General features: G+C 57.0%; 1 protein-coding gene across 2 annotated transcripts in view; it reads left to right on the top strand.

Annotated features, from left to right (window-relative positions):
• ARHGEF17 (Rho guanine nucleotide exchange factor 17) overlaps positions 1–19,016 on the top strand; it is a 29,064-nt gene that overhangs the window by 4,023 nt on the left and 6,025 nt on the right. For both annotated transcript variants that reach the window (XM_066571849.1, XM_066571848.1), the window contains exons 2-6: positions 15,161–15,238; positions 17,330–17,512; positions 17,904–18,020; positions 18,296–18,388; positions 18,742–18,918. In XM_066571849.1, coding sequence (XP_066427946.1) covers positions 15,161–15,238; positions 17,330–17,512; positions 17,904–18,020; positions 18,296–18,388; positions 18,742–18,918 — 648 coding nt within the window. The remainder of the gene's footprint in view (positions 1–15,160; positions 15,239–17,329; positions 17,513–17,903; positions 18,021–18,295; positions 18,389–18,741; positions 18,919–19,016) is intronic.

Here is a 19,016-nt window from a genome sequence, read left to right as displayed (position 1 = left end):
ATTCTCTTGGGATCTGGCATCCTCCTCACAGGATATTCTCATGGGATCCAGCAGCCCTGCAGCATCATCATCCCCAGGAGGTTCTCCTGGGGTCTGGCATCCCCACAGCATCATTTCCCCAGGTTATTCTCTTGGAATATGTCATCCCTGCAGCAACATTCCCCTCAAAATATTCTCCAGGGATTTCTGCTCCCCATTCACCTCCTTCTCCTGTTGTTGTCCCCACTGCCAGAAGCAACCGTTGGTGGCTGAGAACAGCATGGCCACTCTTGGCCACTGTGTAAAACATCCTTGAGGATGTTTTGGGTGAATTTGGGGGATATTTGGCAACATTTTTTGCCTGATGGACCAGTTCAGGTTTAGTTTTTTGTCTTCTCTGATCGTGGGCTGAAAATGTTCTGATTATCGAGCATTATAATTAAAATGGGTTAATGAGGAACCTCCTGGAGCTTTGGCTGCTGCCGCCGTGGGGACATTGGCAGGTCCCCAAGATGAGGCTGTGCACCTAGTGGCATTTCTAAATAATTAATATGTTTAGTTTATATAATATATGGTTTATCTCAATAATTTATAGAGAGATATTTCTTACTCAGGCAGGTCCCTGTGGTGTCCTGGGGCCGGTACCTGATGGCCCCAATATCAGGGATGCTCTGCTGACCCCACACCCCAATACACCCTCAGCCCTGGTCTGATCCCAACTTTGGGGTGATTTGGGGTGGATTTTTACCAGCTGGGAGCCCTGTCTGGCTGAGCATGTCCTCAGGTGGATGAGCCACCCTGTGGAAGCAGACCCTGGGGATGCTGCTCCTCACCTTGCCTGAACCCTCCGGCCCGGGGGAACAGGGTGCGAATTTTCCCTTTTAAGGGCAACACCACAGCTGTATCTTCAAATCTCTCTCCTGCCTTGGGATTTCTTTGTGCTCCAGCCATATCCTAACTGAAACCAGGATTTTTATTTCTCCTTTTGATTTATTAGATGGTGGAGCTGGGATGTTTTATTTCAGATGGCATCAGCTTTGCCTGGGGGGGGCCTGAGGGGGACCGAGCAAGGGGGTTGCTTTAATTCTAAGTGAGAGCACTCAGGACCGGATATAACTTGGCACTGGGATGGTTGGCTGGGAACAGGGATTTATCCCTGACCAGCAGAGAAGAAATCTCCTTTATTTTTTACTTTCAGATTTTTTTTTCCTCCCTAACTCAATGGGAAGGGCCAGTGTTGTGAAGCCGTGAGTCTGTATGGGGAAAGGGCCACATCCACTTGGGAATTTTGTGGGATGGGAGCATCCATCTTCTATTATGGTGGTGATGGTGAGGAGGTGTCCATCTCCAGCAGACTGTACTGGGAAGGGATTCATAATGGGGTCTGGCACCTCTGGAGTGATGCTCCCTTAAAATATTCTCTCCCAGAATATTTCACCCTCAAGATATTCCCCTTGGGTTGAGTATTCCTGCAGCATCATTCCCCACAGGGTATTTTCCCAGCTTCCATGGTTTGGTGGTGGCTTTGGCAGAGGTGCACATCCCACCCAGAGAGGTAACGTGGTGTTCTCCCTCGGGGGCAGCACTGTTTGTCCTGGGTGCTTTCCAGCAATTCTCCATGGGGCTGGAGCCATCCAGTTCATGCTGGGGGCAGAAGAACTCCTTCACCCTGTGCCTGATGATGGGCACCAGGCTTTTAATTCCTTGGGGATTGTTAGCAGCACATCCCACTTTGGCGGATCCTGTGGGAGAAAAAAACCCCAAAACTCAAGGTAAAGACTTTTCCCTGCTTCCAGCATCCCAAAAGCTGCTGGAATGGGCAGCACACACAATGTGTGTGCATCTGTGTGCAGCCCCACAGAGCCTAGCAACAAGCCAGGATGCATTTAGGATACTTTTGGGATGGATTTGGGGTCCATTTGCTGCTCGGGATGCCAGACTGGCAACCCCTCGGATCTCTCTTCCCCCCATGGCTGAATCCATCTGAGGATGGAAAATTAGGTATGCTCGCTGTCCTGCTGTGTTTGTTGACTTAGCAGCACTCGGATTAAACAGGAAAATATTGATTTAAATATAGCACCTCTGGGGAGCAGGGGAGTCATGGGAATGTGGCCTTCCCCACCTGCCGGTCCCGAGCGAGGCGGCCGCACCCCGGAAAAGCCATCAGGGATGGAGGGGATCCCGCAGGGAACGGCGGGGTCACGTTCCCAGGGAAGCTTGTGCAAATTTCCTCCCCAGCATCCTCCCTCCCGGCTCATCCCCCCTCCTCCAGAGGCTCCTCCTCGCTGTGGGGACAGCTCAGAGGTCGGATCCATGCACTGGCCATATATTCCTGAAGTTTGTCATCTTTGGGCTCAGTTTCCCTCTGTTCCACTTGTGTGAATCCCCAGGTTTGGGGCTGTGGCTGGGAGTTATCTTGTGGTTTTTTGGTGTTACTGGAAATCTCTAATTAATTAAAGCAGCTGCAAGGGGTGAGGTGGGAGTGGGCAAATCTTGGCTTTCCTCTCCCTGCTCCAATGGTTTGCCCAGGTTTTGTGTCCCTGGATCTGCCGTGCTCAGCGAAATGCTGGGGTGGGGGGAAACTGAGGCAGCCCTTCAGAGAGGTGGGATGTGGGATGGAGCAGGGAGAAGTTGGCTGGGATCAGGGGATGCTGCCTGTCAGTGGCATGGATTGACCCTGGGATCAGTGGCACGGGGCCAGGGGGGTGACCCAGCCCAAATCCCCTTAACTCTGCCCATTTTTGTCTCTTTCTTTCCCCACTGCCAAAGTCCTTTATCTTAGCCCATTTCTTATTCTTTCCTTCCCCTGTGCCAAAATCCCTTATCTTTGCCCATTTTTTACCTCTTTCCTTCCCCAGTGCCAAAATTCACTTAACTCTGCCCATTTTCACCTCTTTTTTTCCCCTGCTAACAAAGTCCCCTAAACTCTGCCCAATTTTTACTCTTCCCCAGTGCCCAAAATCCCCTTATCTCTGCCCATTTTTGTCTCTTCCTTTCCCTGGTGCCAAAATCCCCTTAACTCTGCCCATTTCTGCCCCTTCCCTTCCTCACTGCCAGCTCTTTGAACAGGGCTGCTTTGTCCCTTGTCCCCTCCACTTTAATTAAAAGCCTCTAATTAATTAGGCAGCAAGATCCACCAGGGGAGGGGGGATGATCCACGTGGGATGTGCATCCTTTGAGGCCTGTGCTGGTGGTGTGGGGCAGGATCCAGGCTTGGAGGGACAGGGTTAGCCCTGGGCTGAGCTGGTGCCGGGGGCTGGCCTTGGCCTGATCCAAAGGTCAGGCTCTTGGCAGGATCCAGGCACTGCAGCCAGGGTGGGAGGCTGGAATGGGCTCCCAGCCTCTGGAGGGACCCACAGTGCTGCAGCTGGGATGCACCAGCAGCTCCCTGGGGCTGGGGTGGGCACGGAGGGAGAGGCTGCTTCTGGAGCTTGTGCATCCAGGGAAATCCCTGGGATTTGCGTGCATGCCCAGTCCTGGAGTGCAGGGATACACATACAGGGGGTAAGGAGAGGGCCTGCTACAGGGACACTCACAAAGGGAATCTGGGGGATATTTGGCAGCATTTTTTGCCTGATGGACCAGTTCAGGTTTAGTTTTTTTGTCTTCTCTGGTCATGGGCTGGAAAGTGCTATGAAACCATCGAGCATTATAATTAAAATGGGTTAATGAGGAACCTCCTGGAGCTTTGGCTGGTGCTGCCTTGGGGACATTGGCAGGTCCCCAAAATGAGGCTGTGCACCTAGTGACATTTCCAAATAACTAATATTATTCAGGAAAGAGGTCCCTGGTGCAGGGATGCACACATGGGGTATGGAGAGGGCCCTGGTGCTGCGATGCATTCTCAGAGATGCACTGGGCAGCCTGCCTGCACCCTGCCTGCATCTGTGCACAGATGCCTGGGCTTTTCCATGGAAAATCACATGCCTCCAAAGCTCCTGGGAGGAGGTGGCCTTGTTCTTCCATCTGCTCTTGCCAGGGAAGCAGCAGGTCGGCCTCCCTGTGATGTAACCTCCAGGTAACCTCCTGCCAAACCCAGCTGGGATGGAAGCTCAGAGCTTCCCAGGGCTTGTTCCTGCAGCCTTAATCCAGTATTGCAAGGGTTGTGGAATCCTTGGAAGTGTTCAAGGCCGGACTGGGTGGGCCTTGGAGCAACCTGTTCTAGTGGGACGTGTCCCTGCCCATGGCAGGGGGTAGGAACAAGATGAACTTAAGGTGCCATCTGGTCCAAACCACTCTGTGGTTCTCTCACTCTCTGATTTAGAGCCTTTCCCAGGGGTATTTCTGAAGAGGGAGCTTTCCCCTGGATATTGATCCCTGTGTGATCGGAGTGTCCAGAGAGGTCTCCCCTTGCTGAGCTCCCTCACCTGGTCACAGCAGGTCCCATGGGGCATCCCACAGCCTCAGAGCTCCAGCAGGAACTTCTCCTAAATCCAGGATGGAGAAGGAGGTGCCCTCACACGAAGGGAAGGTGCAGCAAGGCAGCACTGGGGTTTGGCTGGTACAGTTTCCTTTTCTCTCAGGGCATGCCCTGGAAAACAGGGAAAAGGAGACTCTCATCCTCCTGGAAAACAGGGAAGGAGATTCCCATCCTCCCATCCATCCATCCATCCATCCATCCATCCATCCATCCATCCATCCATCCATCCATCCATCCATCCATCCATCCATCCATCCATCCATCTTCATCCACCTCCTCCCATCTCCATCAACCTCCATCCATGTCCATGCTCTCATCCAGCCATCCCCCTCCACCCATTCCCACCACCTATCCAGGACAACAGTCTCCAGGCATGATTTTCCAAGAGAACCTGGTCCATCTTCCAGGATGTCTCCTCCTGAAGGCTTGCACAGACAGAGCCCACTAAAACAAAAGCTTTGCCATTTCCACCATGGTGCTTCCAGGCCTGGATGTGTCCAGTGAGGAAAAATCAGCCACTTCCACCCCCTCTCCCTCAACGTGGCTCTTTTTAAAGCTCTGATGGTTGGTCCCGGTGGGGCTGTTTCTCCGGACTCCCTTGGTTTCCATGGAGAGGATGAGTGAGGAATTTCAAAGGGAATGGCTCCAGTAAATGAACTCTTCTCTAAAAATAGTGTGTTTGCTTTTGGTTCTTTGGGAACTGCAGCCTGGCCAATGGGAAGGAGAAGGAAAATCAGCATCTGGGTAAAAGTATTCCAGTAACTCCCTCTTTGTGCAAATTCCCGTTGGAGCCACTTGGCTTCCGGGGGAAGAGGAGGCTGATCCCAGTTCCTGCCCTCATCACCACCATGCCTGGGTGCAGCTGGGGGCTGTCCCCAAGCCTGCTGCTCCTCTGTACCTTGTGCAGGGTATTTTGAGTAGAATCCCTTTAATCCCAGTGGTGGAAGGATTGGAGGGAGCAGATGCTGGGCTTGTGTGACCCCTGTGTCCTGCATTGTCCTAGAAACCCCAGGCACGTCCCTTTTTGGGAACCAGGAGATGGCCACCGCCACCTTCCACCCCACCAGTGACGTCCAGGACACCAGTGAGCCCCAGCAGGACATCCCTGCATGGATGTGCTGGGAAAAGGACATTCGTGGTAGTACCCACCACCAGGTTTCCTCTGGAGGAGTCACCATCCCAAGGAGGGGACAGCCACCACCAGGTGCCCCCTGGAGAAGCCACCAGCCTGCTGTGGGGCCACCAGCATCCCTGCATGGGGCTGGAGAAGGTTTCCTGGTGGTGCCGTGGAGTTGCTATTTGTGACTGGCTGTTCCTGAGCCCTCTGATACTCTCCAAAAAAAACAAAAAGGGAGTTGTTTGCATGGGAAGATTGGCATCTCCGAGCCTGGGATATGGTTTCCTGCTTTTTTTAGCTGGAGTAGCAGCAGACTCGCTGGCCTGCCCTGATTTGGCATCCCTCTTCTTGCTCTTTTTTTTTTTTTGGAAGAGTTTCATCCTGACCCCTCGGCAGAAACACCGTCGCTAGCGGTAGGGGATTGGGTTTGGTCCTTTCGGTGCTTTTTGGCTTGCCCAAAACCCCGGTGAGATGGGATGTAGATGGCTCAGAGCCTCGGTGAGCGGAGAGGGAGCTCGTCCCTCCATCGTGCAAACCTGGCGCAGGTCAGTGGATGCTGAACCCCCCCTGCTCCCCTCTCCCCTCACCCCAGGGTGTGCTGTGACAGTGACAGGGCAGGAAAGCTGTCACCTCTCGCCCCGGCTGTGATGTGACGTGGGCTGTGGGCGTTCCTGGCGAGGTCTGTGCTTCCCCCCCCTCCCCAGATCCCTGCTTGCAGCAGGGTGAGGGGAGCACCAGGAGCTGGGAGGCTGTGGGGCACAGCTGGGTGAGGGCTGGTGGCTGTACCTCAGCTGCTTCCAGGCATGGATCCAGGCAGGAGGGACAGGAGAGATCCTGGCAGGTGCATGGAATGGGGTGGTCAGGTCTCCTGCCTCCTCTGGGTGTCCATCAGCTCCTGGGTGCTTGTGGATTTGTGGGTGCCCACGGACTTCTAGCACCTGTTTGATCCTAGGAATCCATCTGTCAGCTCCTGGCTATCTGTCAGCAGCTGGATGACATTTCTGGGTGCCCATGGCACCTGGGGGGCCATCAGCTCATGGGGGCCTGTGGTTACTTCTGGATTTGTGAGTGTCCTGACACCTGTTAGATCCTTGGAATCCATCAGCTCCTGCATCCCCATCCCCTCTGGGTGCCCAGTGGCTTCTGGGTGTCCGTGGACTGCTGGGTACCTGTTGGATGCTGGCCATCCATCAGTTCCTGGGTGCCCATGGCCTCTGGATGCCTGTGAGTGTCTGTTGGCTCCTGGGTGTCCTTCAGCTCCTTTGTGCTTGTGGATCCATGGGTGCCCAGAGTCTCTTTGGGATTCTGGGCATCCATCAGCTCCTGGGTACCCAGGGAGTCCCCACTGGCTTCTGGGTGCCCGTGGACTCCAGGGTAGCTCCTGAGCAGCCATCAGCTTCTGAGCATCCATCATCTTTGACTCCTGGATACCTCTTGGCTTCAGGTGTGCTTGGAGTTCTGGCTCCACGTGGAGACCTGCATCCCCATCATCTCCTGGGTACCAAACAGCTCCTGTGCCCATCACTCCCTGCATGCCAGGCTGGCTCCCTCCTGGCTGTCCCAAGACTTCTGGCCCAATTCCAGCAGGCAGCCAGGGCACCTCCCACCCACCTGGATGCCAGGCTGGCATCCAGCAGTGATGCCAGGGAGTGCCAGCACTGGGTACCCCTCTCCCTGGCTTCCTTGTCCCCCAAAATCCTCATAACCGTTGCTTTTGGGGTGGAGTGGGATGTGGGGTCAGGCTTGTGCCTGCAGCAGAGGATGCTGGTGGGGGATCCAGGGATTCCAGTGAGCTGAGGGGGTGGAATTGCTCCTGTCCTGGTGGGTGCAGGGCCAAGCCCACTGGGAGGCAGCAGGGAAGGAGCAGGGGGAGGGAAGAAGAGCTGGGCTGACCTCAGCATCTGGAAAGCTGCGCTCTTGGGCCGTGGCCTGCGTGCCGAAAACCGGAGGCAAAAAAAACCTTCCATATTTGGTGAAAGTTGCTCCAGGACTCGGCAAAGGCTGGCAGCAAACGGGGGGCCACAAGCCCCCAGCTCTGCCCTGGACCACTGCTTTTGTCAGGGCCCTGCAGATGTGCCAGGGGATGGATGGTAGCTGGGGAGGGTTAAATTGGGGTGAGCATCTCCAGCCCGGGTGGGAAGGGGGGCATGGAGAGGGGGGATCCATGGGGTGCTGCCAGCAGCACAGGGAGGATGCAGGAGATGCACCAGCACAATCCTGAGCCTCAGATTTTGGCAGAGGGGAGAACCCCACACCCCAGTGCCATTGGTGAAAATTTCTAGTGAAAATCCCACAGGAAAAGCCCCACTGTGCATTTAGAGGAGGAAATTTTGTTGCTTTGGGAGATGAGTCTCCTGCAGCTCCCCTTTCCCCATCCCACTGGCACTGCTCCCAGCACTGCTGCTCCCCTGGGCAGCACAGGGATGCCCAGCATCCTTCAACCCTGCCTTGGAAAACTTGCCCCAACTCCTTTATTTTTTATTCCCATTTTTTTCTCTCACACTTTAAAAGCAGAATTGCAGCCAGGCCGTGTCCTCCCGGGATGAATCACCGCAGCCGAGAAGTCCAAGAAGGGAAAACAACTGAATTCCCGTGCGCTGGGGCTGAAGCTGCCCTGCTCCTCCTCCTCCTCCTCCTCCTCCTCCTCCTCCTCCTCCTCATCCTCCCCATCCCAGAGGAGGTGGTGCTGCTAGGTTTCTCCATGGGAGCATCCCTGACCAAATCAATGCTCCTCTGTGAGCTGGGAGCCTGGGAAAAACCGCGGCCGAGGGAAAAGCAAACATCTCCAGCCCCGGGCCTGTGAATAAACACGGGAATATTATTAGTAACTGAAGCAGGGCTGAATCAGAGCTGCTGATTTATGCTCTTATTTCCTTTCAAGAAGTTACTCTTTGGAGAGCAGCTCGGACTTTCCTTACCCGTGGGAGAGCAGGGAGAGGCTGGGCAGGGAGGGAAAGCAGCCCCGGATGTGATTCCCTACGGCGTCAGGCAGGCTCCCTCTGCTGTGCCACAGGTCCTCCTCTTCCCATGGCAGTGGCTTCCCCAGGACCTGCTGGTCCCAGGGATGGGCTGGCTCTTGTTCAGAGATGAGAGGCTGCTAGCAGAGAGGGAGGGATTGGAAGCCAGGGATGAGATGACACCTGGAAAAAGAGGTGACTTGTGCTCGGGGATGGCGGTGGTTGGTACCCAGGGATGGGCTGGCATGCCCCAGAAAGGTGACTGGCACCATGGAATGGAGGTGGTTGGCACCCAGGGATGGCAGTGGCTGCCATCCCCCAGCTTTATGGCATTTGTGGGACTTAGGGCAGAGCATCACTGATCCCAAGGGAAAGGCTGCTTAGGTTTGAAAACCCTACAAAACCCAATCCAACCTCCTGCTTTAATACTTCCCAAGAGGACAGAATGTGATTTTTTTTTTCCCTCGAGTGATTTCCTGCCAGAGGCTGAGTGATGGAGGCAATACAGAATTGGATGGAATAGCATCATCCTGTTTTGGGAGATGGTGCCAGCCAGGGGCTTTTCTGGCTGCACGAGGAAGTTTTAGATGCCAGGACGATGCTGTTTGTTGCAGAGGTGTTTGCTCATTGCATTGGGATGGATGGAAGCCGGTCCAGCTTATTTCCAAGACTTTTCTTTCTGGAGTTTTGGTAGAAACAGAGCTGAGGATGTGTTAAAATTGTCAAGCTTGGGAATTCACCGTTCACTGTCCCCGCGGACCAGTGGCTCCCACTATGTCCCAGCTCCCTCTAGTGGGATCTACCCTGGGAACAAGCATGCAGGGAAAGAAAAGGTGCAGAAATTCCAGATTCTTTCAAACTGGGAATGCTGGTTTCAAGGAGGTGCCAAGATTCATGTACCTCCTAGCACAACCCTCCTGTGACACCCTAGAGAATCTCCCATCAGGAGCTGGCAGCAGGAACAAGCTGTAATTGAGGGAAAAACAACTTGTATTTATTTACTCTTTAAATTTTGGCATGTTTTGGAGGGGTGGGAATAATTTTGCTTGAGGCAGGGTTAGCTCCTCCTTCAGCAGCTGCAGGAAGGCCCTGAGCAGCGAATCCCACTCCCAAAGTGGTCTAAAACACTCCATTTTCCCCCTAAATCTGGATATTTTTGCCCCAGACCAGGGTCTCAGGGACAAAATCCCTGCTGCAGCTCACTCAGGCTGTGGCTGGGTGAGTTTACACCAAAGAAAGGGAGAAACACTGAGTGCTGTGGGTGTGGGAATTTTGGGATGATCTCTGGGGACACAGAGATCCTCCTTGCCATGGGATGTGATTTTAGCATCCCAGACGTGGGGTGACAGCAGGAGGAACGCCCTCCCACACTGACCCGATCCACCAGGGTTTGGGACAGTGGGGCGAGTCCTCAGAGTGGCTGGAATCATCATCATTCCATGCACTGATGTGTGCAGGGGCTCCAGGGCCAGAATCTCTGTGATGGCTGTGATCCCTCATGGAATGTACATTCCTACTCTCCCTTTGGCCTTTGTTTGTTTAAAAAATGGATGTTTTAGGACTTTCCTCCATCCATGCCTCTTTGTTTGTGGGGGTGGAGGCAGGACGCAATATGCCATGGCCTTTTCCAAATGTTTTAGGATGTTTTCGAATCCCTGGGGATGCTCAGACTCCTCCTGCATCGATATTCCTGCGCAGGGAAAAGAGAAATGATGGGGTTGCTCCTAGGTTGAGCCTAGTTCAAAAATAAAATAAATCAAGATGGAAGAGTTCCCATCCTTCTTCAGGGCTGTATTTCCAGTGACAGAGGGAAAGCTGGGGGAAAAGGCATTTCCTTGGCCCCCATCCCAGGTTTGGGGTGCTGCTGAATCACCCCCAAACCCCTGGTGCCAGATCCTCTCCATCTTTGGGTTTTCAGGAGCATTTTGCCACGCTGGCACAAGCCTTGGGATGAGGATGAGTCCCTTGGCTCCATCCCAAGGAACTGGCACGCATTTCCCAGGAGGGTTTGGGGTTTTGGGAGAGGAAACGCTCAGGTTGGGAAAAAAAAAACCAACAGGGGCTGGTCCGAAAGGAAATCTAAAGGTGTTTACAAAGAGCCGCGCTGCTAAAAATAACCGGCTCATATTTTAGACAGCCCTAAAAATAGGCAGCGCTGTTGGAGTGGCCAAACACTCCCAGGAATTTCCTGTGGGCTGCGGGCCGCCTGCAGGGGGGTCCGGGCTCGGCTGCCCGGCATCGCTGCGGGGTTCGCATCCCGGGGTGATGGAGAGGGGACCCCCGAGAGAACAGCGGGATTCGGCCTGGCTCCTTCCCTGCGCCGGGCAGGACGGGTTTAACCCTTCCGCAGCCGTCCCGTGTCACATCCCGAGGGATCCGAACCCACGGGAGGAAGGCGCAGCAGGAGTGCGAGTCCCCTTGCAGCGTTCCAGGGACACGCTGGGTGGGATGAAGGGATGATCCAAGGGGAGCGGGAAAGGCTCGGCTGCGATGGAGGGACCGGGCGGTCCCGGGGGAGGGCTCGGGGAGCGGCTGCGGGCGGAGCCGCCGGGTCACGGCAGCGCCGGGGCCAGCTGGGGCCGGACCGGGCAGGGACCGGGACAGGAACGGGAATGGGATTGCAAACCAGAGGGACTGGGGATTGCAATGCGGTGGGACCCAGGTTTGCATCCCTGGTGGGTGCGGGATTGGCGGAAGAATGGGATTGGGATTGCCACCCAAATTAACCAGAGATTGGAAAAGGAAGGGGATTGGGATTGTAACCCAAATGAACCTGGGATTGTAATAGGAATGGGATTGGGATTGCAGCTCAAATGAATTTGAGATTGCAATGCAGTTGGACCCAGGTTTGCACCCCTGATGGGTGCAGGATTGCAAGAGGAATGGGATTGGGATTGCCACCCAAGTGAACCTGGAATTGTAAAAGGAACGGGATTGGGATTGCAACCCAAATGGTTCTGGAATTGCAAAGGAATGGAGTTGGGATTACAGCTGTATGGGTCTGGAGTTGGAACCCAAATGGGCCCAGGATGGCAAATAAACAGGTCTGGGATTGCTACCCAGAGTGAGCCCCGCTGGGCCTGGATCTGCAACCCAGGTGGGTTTGGGATTACAACCCAAAAGCACCCAGGACTGCAAGCAGAAGGGTCTGGAATTGGAATCCAGATGGATCTAGATTAGCAACCCATGTTGTTCTGGGATTGGAACCCGAATGGATCTGGAATTGCAACAGAAATTAGTCTGGAATTGGAGCCCAAATAAAACAGAGATTGCAACAGAAGCATGTTTGCAATAGGATTCTGTCAGAGCCCAGGATTTTATCCCTATTGGATCCCAGATTGCAATGCAGATATGCCCAGGATTGCAATTGAGATGGGTTTGGGATTGCAGCCCAAATGTGTCTGGGGTTAGCACCAAAATGAATCTGGGACTGGAGCTCAGAACAGCCCAGGTTTTCAGTCCAGATGGCTCTGGAATTGCAATGCAGATGGATCCAAGCTTGCAACAAAACTGGTTCTAGGATGGCAGCCTAAAGGAATCTGAGATTACATCAGAAATGGGTCTGGGATTGGATCCCAGAAGAGCTCAGGTCTGGGATTGCAAACCAAATAAACCCAGCATTCCAACAGCTGGGATGACCAGGGCACTGCAGTTGTGGGAGCAGGAGCTGCTGCTGCCTTGAGAGCAGCCTCGTTACCTGGGTGCAATTAGCATTCCCTCACCCTGATCCCTGGGTGCATTGGCAGCTCCTGCAGCTCCCAAGACCTGTCCCGAGGGTCCTTTCTCTGCCTTCCCGGGGTGGGGTGCTCATCATCCTCACTTCCAAGAGGAAATTTACTGGCTGCAATTGAGAGGATGCAGCCCTGCTGCACGCCGTTGCTGTGGAAACGGGGTGAGCGGCTAATTAGATTTAATTAACGAAGCAGGAGGGGAGCGTTACAAACAGATCTGGGCAGGATGCATCACCCGGCCAGCAGGGATGTGGGTGCTGAGGTGGTGATGCCGTGGGGAGAAGGGGGCGTGCCTCAGTTTCCCTGCCTGCAAGATCCCTGAGCACCCCAGCATCACCCGTGCGTCCCCCATCCCTAAAAATCCCATGCCCCAGGAAATCACCATCTCCCCCGCAGCATCCTCGCTGGGCAAAGCCTTTCCAGCCGCATCCCTCGGCGGGATCCGGCCCTGCCTGCATCCCTGCGTATCTGTGTGGGCTCGGCTCAGCCTCCCGCCCGTGCCTGGCCCGCTCCGGGGGCCGGGGGCCCTGGCGTGGCCGCGGACGCAGGCGCAGCCTGGCAGCCTGGCAGCCCCGCTGCCGCTCTGCGGGAGGGTTTCCATCTTTCCATACATCCCCCCGGTTCCACATCCACGGCGATATAAATAGCGCCCCGCTCCTATTCCCCTCCCCGCCGCATCCCGGCGCAGCGATCCCGCTCGGGGCGGACACCTGGGGATAGCGGCAGGGAGGTGAGGCACACGGAGGGGATTTCTGCGCCATTCCTTGGGCCGCGAGGGACGGACCGACCCCCGGGAGCCGCATGCTGCAGATGGTGAGGACCCTGGCGCAGTTCACCATCGCGCTGGAGGACATGCGGGACATCGGCGACGGCATCGACGCGGCCTTCGCCACCTCCGGGCTCAGCGGCGCGGCCGAGGAGCTGCCGGACAAGGGCTGCGGCAGCCGCGGCGGCACCGAGGTGATGCCCCGGGGGTCCCGGGGGGGCGCCGGGGGGATGCGGGGCCGAGGCGGGGGCGCGGGGATGCGTCACGATCGGACACGTGTGCGATACCCGGCACCTGTGGGGTCTGCGCCGCCATGGCAACCGTGCCTCCATCCTCATCCTCATCCCCGTGCGTCCGTCCTCATCCTCATCCTCGGCTCGACACCCCCGGGATGCTCCCGCCCGGAGGGGGTGATGGGGGGCTTGGAGCCATTGCTGCCGCCGCCCCCCCAGCACCGATTTACACGGCGGAGGCGTCGGATGGTGGGAAATACCCCAATTCCAGGGGCTGATCCCGGGGGTGCCGAGCAGGATGAGGCCAGGGTGAGGTGGGGGCGTCCCCAGGGAGAGCAGATGGGGGCTGAAGCATCTTCAGCCCCCCAGCAGAGAGGCTTTGCTGGCTTGAGGAATGCAGTGGGGCACATCCTGCCTTTGCCCATAGGTGGCTTTGCCCCAGCTCTGTTCATCCCAGTGGGAATTTGCCCCTGCTGGGGTAATACTGGTGCTGTAAGGGTGGAAAAAAATCCCCTTGCCAACAGTTGGGCCTTATCCTGCGTCTCCCCACTGCTGCTGGAGCAGCTGAGCCCGGGCAGCTCCTGGGTCTGACCCTGGGACAGCTCCAGGAAAAAAAGGACCAGCAGGGAACTGCAGGCTGGGTGAGGGTTGGGGAAACTGAGGCAGTTTGGGGCATCAGATTCCCCTAAGCTCCATCCTCCAGTGAGCGCCCGTTCATCCGTAATTACAGCTAATTAATCCAGCAGTGAGAGTGTTCCTAAGCTCTCTAACCGAGTGGGGAGGTCTCAGCTGGTGTTCCCAGTATCACCATGGTTTCCTGGTTCCTGGAGAGCCTTGGACCCGTCACCAGTATTTGGCTCTAGACAAGAGTTTCCTCGGTGCTTGGTTCCACTGCTGGGGAGCAGGGAAACTGAGGCACAGCTCTGTCCTGGAGTGGGATCTGGTCAGGATCCCTCTCCATTGCTCCCTGGGGACCATGAGAGCCATGGTGGGCTCTCTCCATGGTGAGGATGGCCAAACTTCTCCCTGTGGCTGCAGAGCAGCTTCACAGCTCATTGTGTCCCCACTGGGGAGGACATGGCCCCACGTGTCCAGGGGCTCATCCCAAAAGACTGAGGACATCTGGGGTGTCTCGCATCCAGGGTCTCTGGAGATTCTGCACATGGAAAACTTCTGTGGTATCTGTGCACCCAGGGCATCTCTGCAGCAAAAGCTTTTGGGATGTCTCTGCACCTGGAGTCTCTCCTTCCCATGCAGAACCTTCGGGGTGTCTCTGCACCCAGAATCTCTGGGGTGTACCCAAACACAAAACTTCTGGGGTGTCACTGCACCTCTGGAGCATTTCTGCATCCCAGGGCCCTTGGGGCATCTGCCACCGAAATCTCTTGGGGTGTCTCCCACCCAACAGCCTTGAAGCATTTCACACCCAGAACTTCTGGGGTGTCCCCGCTCCCAGAGCCTTTGGAACATCTCACACCCAAAACCTTTGGGGTGTCTCGCGCCCTGGGCTCTGCAGCGCTGGCCCCCCTGGCTGAGCTGCAGGCAGCGCACACAGGAGGGGTCCCTGCGCCCCACAGCCAAGGAGACCCCGACCCATCTGCCTCCCAGGGCTCCCCACCACCCCGCCGATGGTCCTGCCCCAGGGTGCCCGGGGTGCTGGGCGGGAGGCGAATTCCTGCGGGTCCGCTCGGAGCGGCTCCAGAGGGCTCCGGCTCCGACCCATGTAGGGCTGTGAGCTCCAGGGCGGGCTCCTGACGCGGCCGCGGAGGAAACCAGGCGTCTGTGCGCTCGGTGTCATGTACTTCCTAATCCTCCCGGATTCCTCCATCGGGCTGCAGAGGCAGCGCAGGGGAGCTGGACGCCAGCCGGGCTCTCCGGTGCTCAGGCAGCCCCGGCACGCAGCTCCCCCGGCCCGCCTCACCCCAAAACCTCTCGTGTGCCTTCTCTCCCCGGGCAGGACATGAGGAAACACGTCATCATGACCCTGCTGGACACCGAGCAGTCCTACGTGGAGTCCCTGCGCACCTTGATGCAGGTAAGGTGGCGTGGCCGGGGTGTGACACCCCAGAGCTCCCCCAGGATCCCCCCTGTCACCCCAAATCCTGGCTCTGGGGGCTGTGCCACGAGCTGGGTGGCACCGGGGGCATGTTGGGGACAGCGGGAGCAGAACTGTGACAGCAGTGTCAAGAACGGGGTGTGCAAGTTACCTCCGTGCCCAAAGCGAGCCTGTGACATTCACAGTGTGTTGTCACCTGGCAGGTAGCGTGTCCCCACATCTCTTGCCGTGCTTGCCTTCCAAAATCTCCTCCTTGTGTTGCACCCCATCTGCTGATGGCCCTGCCACGATGGGGGACCCCTGCAATCCCCCGTTCCCTCGTGCTCACGTTCCCTGCTGGGATCGTCACCTGCAGACCTGAGCCAAAGGTTTTTCTCAGGCTTTTTTTTGCTGAGCTGGTTCCAAACCCCCTGGAGCAGCCTGGCCCGAGGGTCCACCCCACGTTTCAGATGTTAATGAAGGTGTTTCAGCAGGTTAATGACGGTCAACGCCCTGCAGACGTCACCTGGCCGAGGTGTGGCTTGTCCCACCACATCCCTGCAGGGGGGGAAACACCACAAACTCCCAGCTCTGCAAAAGCAGCAGCGCCTGTGGGACCTCTGTGACAGTCCCCAAGGGCATGGGGCACTCCATCCCACGGGCTCTTCCCATAAATGCCCCAAAAGGATGCCCCCAAGGAGGACACAGATGTCCTGCAGGAGGGGAGGACCCTCTGGCTGCTGCCAGTGCAGACCTTGGCTTAGAGGGGCATGAGGACCCTGGCTCTGGGGCTGATTCTGGGGGAGCTGTACAGGGTTTGGGATTGGGGGGTGTCCCTGCTGGTCTTGGCATGGAGAGAGTCTGTCCCATGGTCCTTGCATGCTCTGAGGTGGGAAGGACACAGCTGGGAGCCACGGGGTGTTAATGCCTGAGCTCTTGTCCGTGGGACCTGACACAGTGCCACGGGGGGACCTGGCTTTCTGACAGGGATCTGAGGGCTCCAGCTGGGACAGGATGCTCGGATCCTTGTCATGGCTTGGTGGCACTTAGCATGGGACAAGGACCACCTTGGAGCACCATCCTGCAGCCAAGCCAGATGGTGCACGGGCAAGCCCTGCCTGCTGTCCCTGTGCGCTGCAGCAAGGACTGTCTCCATGCTCTTCTTCCCGATGTGGGAATGCATGGTGCAGTCCATCCCAGCTCCTGCTGGAGGTGCTGGACACAGTAGGATGGGTGGAGGGAGTTAGGAGCCTCAGAATGGATTTGGTCCTTCTAACTTGGGTCTCTACAAGATATCTGGTGTCAGCTTGAGGAACGTGGTCCCTGGGGAATGGCTCCTCCTTGACCAGCTTGGTTGGAGAGGTCTGAAGGCACTGGAGATGGGTCCTGTCCTCACTGCTCAGCTCCATGGTCCTCCACACAGCCTGACAGTCACCAGCACCCTGTACTGGTTGGACTGAGTGGGTGGCAAGGCCTGAGAAGACCTTCCCCATCCTGCTTCATCCCCTGCAAATCCATCTCTCCCATTCCAGGGGTACTCCTCCGCTCTGCAGCTCTGCCCCATGGATGGAGGAGAGGGGTTTAATAGCAGAGCCACTCACCCAGCCCTGCTGAGGACCTGCTGGCCCTGAGTATTGCTCCTTGGCCATTGTGTGGTGGTCCAGGGCATGACCCAGTGGGTGCACCCTGCTGGGCCAGCCCCTCCTGGTTCCAAACACCCTAAATCCCACCAGGAACAGTCCAGCATTTGGATCTCGGTGTTGCTGTGATTTCCAAGCTAGATGGAGGTGGTGAAGGCTCATGGCAGCAAAGATGGCTCTGGAGGCCCTGGGACAGAGGATCCTGTGCCGTGCACGTTCTTTGTGCAGGGCTGTCCCCCTCCCCACACAGCTGTGGGGATTCACTGAGGGACCCAGGAGGGCTGGGTGGCAAAAACCTGTCTGGTGCTGCTGATGGGTCCCAGCATTCCCTGGAGGAAGCCCCTGCTGCAAGGTGCCATCCATGCCCGTGTTTCCATGAGCTGAGGGATCCAGACTGGCTGGGGAGGGAGAGGGAACCTCCATGGATGCCGGTGCCTGTGCTTGCCCTCAGGGGTACATGAAGCCGCTGAAGCAGCCGGAGAACTCCCTGCTCTGCGACCCCTCGCTGGTGGACGAGATCTTCGACCAGATCCCCGAGCTGCTGGAGCACCACGAGCAGTTCCTGGAGCAGATCCACGACTGTGTGCAGAACTGGCACGAGAAGCAGAAAGTGGGCGACCTCCTGGTGCAGTCGGTGGGTCCTGGCGGGGCGATTCCCCCCGGGAATGTGGGTGTGCCCACTCCTGGGCACGGCCCCAGAGCAGAGGTTTGGGAGCAGGAGGCAGGGGAGTGATGAAAGGATGGGCCAAGCAGGCCTGGGATGGAGAGCAGGAGACAATCTCCAGGCCTGCTGTCTGCTTAGCATAAGGGTGGGAGCTGCTGCTCCCGTCTGGCTCTGCAGCTCCGCGTTTCTGCCTCGGGAGCACAAACGTCAGGGCTGAAAAATCGAGGTGGGCGGACGGCGGGTGAGCCCTCCCTGCGCCAGCCCAGAGCCAGAGTTAACCCTTGGGGCAGCCTCTTCCAGGCTCTCCCAGCGTGCCCGTGATCCATGATGCTGGATCTAGCCCTGTTTTCCCCCCACCCAGTTCTCCAAGGATGTGCTGGTAAACATCTACTCTGCCTACATTGATAACTTCCTCAACGCCAAGGACGCCGTCAGGATCGCCAAGGAAGCCCGGCCGGCTTTCATGAAGTTCCTGGAGGTGGGTCCTGGTTCCTGGCTCCATAGGTCCTGGCCACCATCTAGAGCCAGGCAGGATGGGAGTTAATGGGAGCAAATTTATTGCCAGACTGGGAATTCCCCCCCCACCTTCTTGGTTTTGTTTCAGAGGGTCACTTGGGATGAGCCAGAATCAGTGCGGGTGGTGTGGAAGTTTGGACCCCCAACCAAAATGGGTGATCCTGGCTTAGTGGGAGGCTGTGTCCCCGCTGTGTCCCACCAAGGGGCCCATCCCTGTCCCTCATGGGTGTTTTGCAGCAAAGCATGCGGGAGAACAAGGAGAAGCAGGCCCTGTCAGACCTGATGATCAAGCCTGTGCAGAGGATCCCGCGATACGAGCTGCTGGTGAAGGTGGGTGACACCGGGGTGGCAGTGTCACACCAGCAGGGGGGAGGCCACGGCTCCTCCTCACCTCCACGCAGCTTTCAGGGCTCGCAGATCTCTCCTGACCCCTTTTCCCACCCCCTGTCACAAAGTTGGTGTCCCCAGGTGTGCACGTGGCTCTGCCCTCCTGGAGATGGTCACTCTGAGGACACTCCCCCTGCTGTCCCCTCACCCTCAGCCTTTCTGCTGGACATGTCCACCCCTCCCTCCCTCCCTGGGGCTGGTTCCCATCCCCAGCACCCAGAGCAGCGCGGGAGGGGCTCGGGCAGTGACGCTGGTGCTGGCAGAGGTGACAGCCTGGCCGTGTGCCCCCCTGGCAGGACCTGCTGAAGCACACGCCCGAGGACCACCCCGACCACCCTTTCCTCATCGACGCCCAGCGCAACATCAAGCAGGTGGCCGAGAGGATCAACAAGGGCATGAAGAGCGCCGAGGAGGTGGAGAGGAACGCCCGCATCGTGCAGGAGATCGAGTCCCACATCGAAGGGATGGAGGATGTATGTAGGGGGGGCCTTGCATGGGCTTTCCTTCTCCACAAAAATGTCCTCATTTCTGCTCTTTTGGGTCATCCCAGGCCACTTGGGTCACTTGTTTG

Source organism: Molothrus aeneus, chromosome 2 (genome assembly GCF_037042795.1).
Source record: "Molothrus aeneus isolate 106 chromosome 2, BPBGC_Maene_1.0, whole genome shotgun sequence".
Taxonomy (NCBI): domain Eukaryota; kingdom Metazoa; phylum Chordata; class Aves; order Passeriformes; family Icteridae; genus Molothrus; species Molothrus aeneus.
Note: the sequence above shows the minus strand (reverse complement) of the source record. Positions and strands in the feature narration are given on the sequence as shown.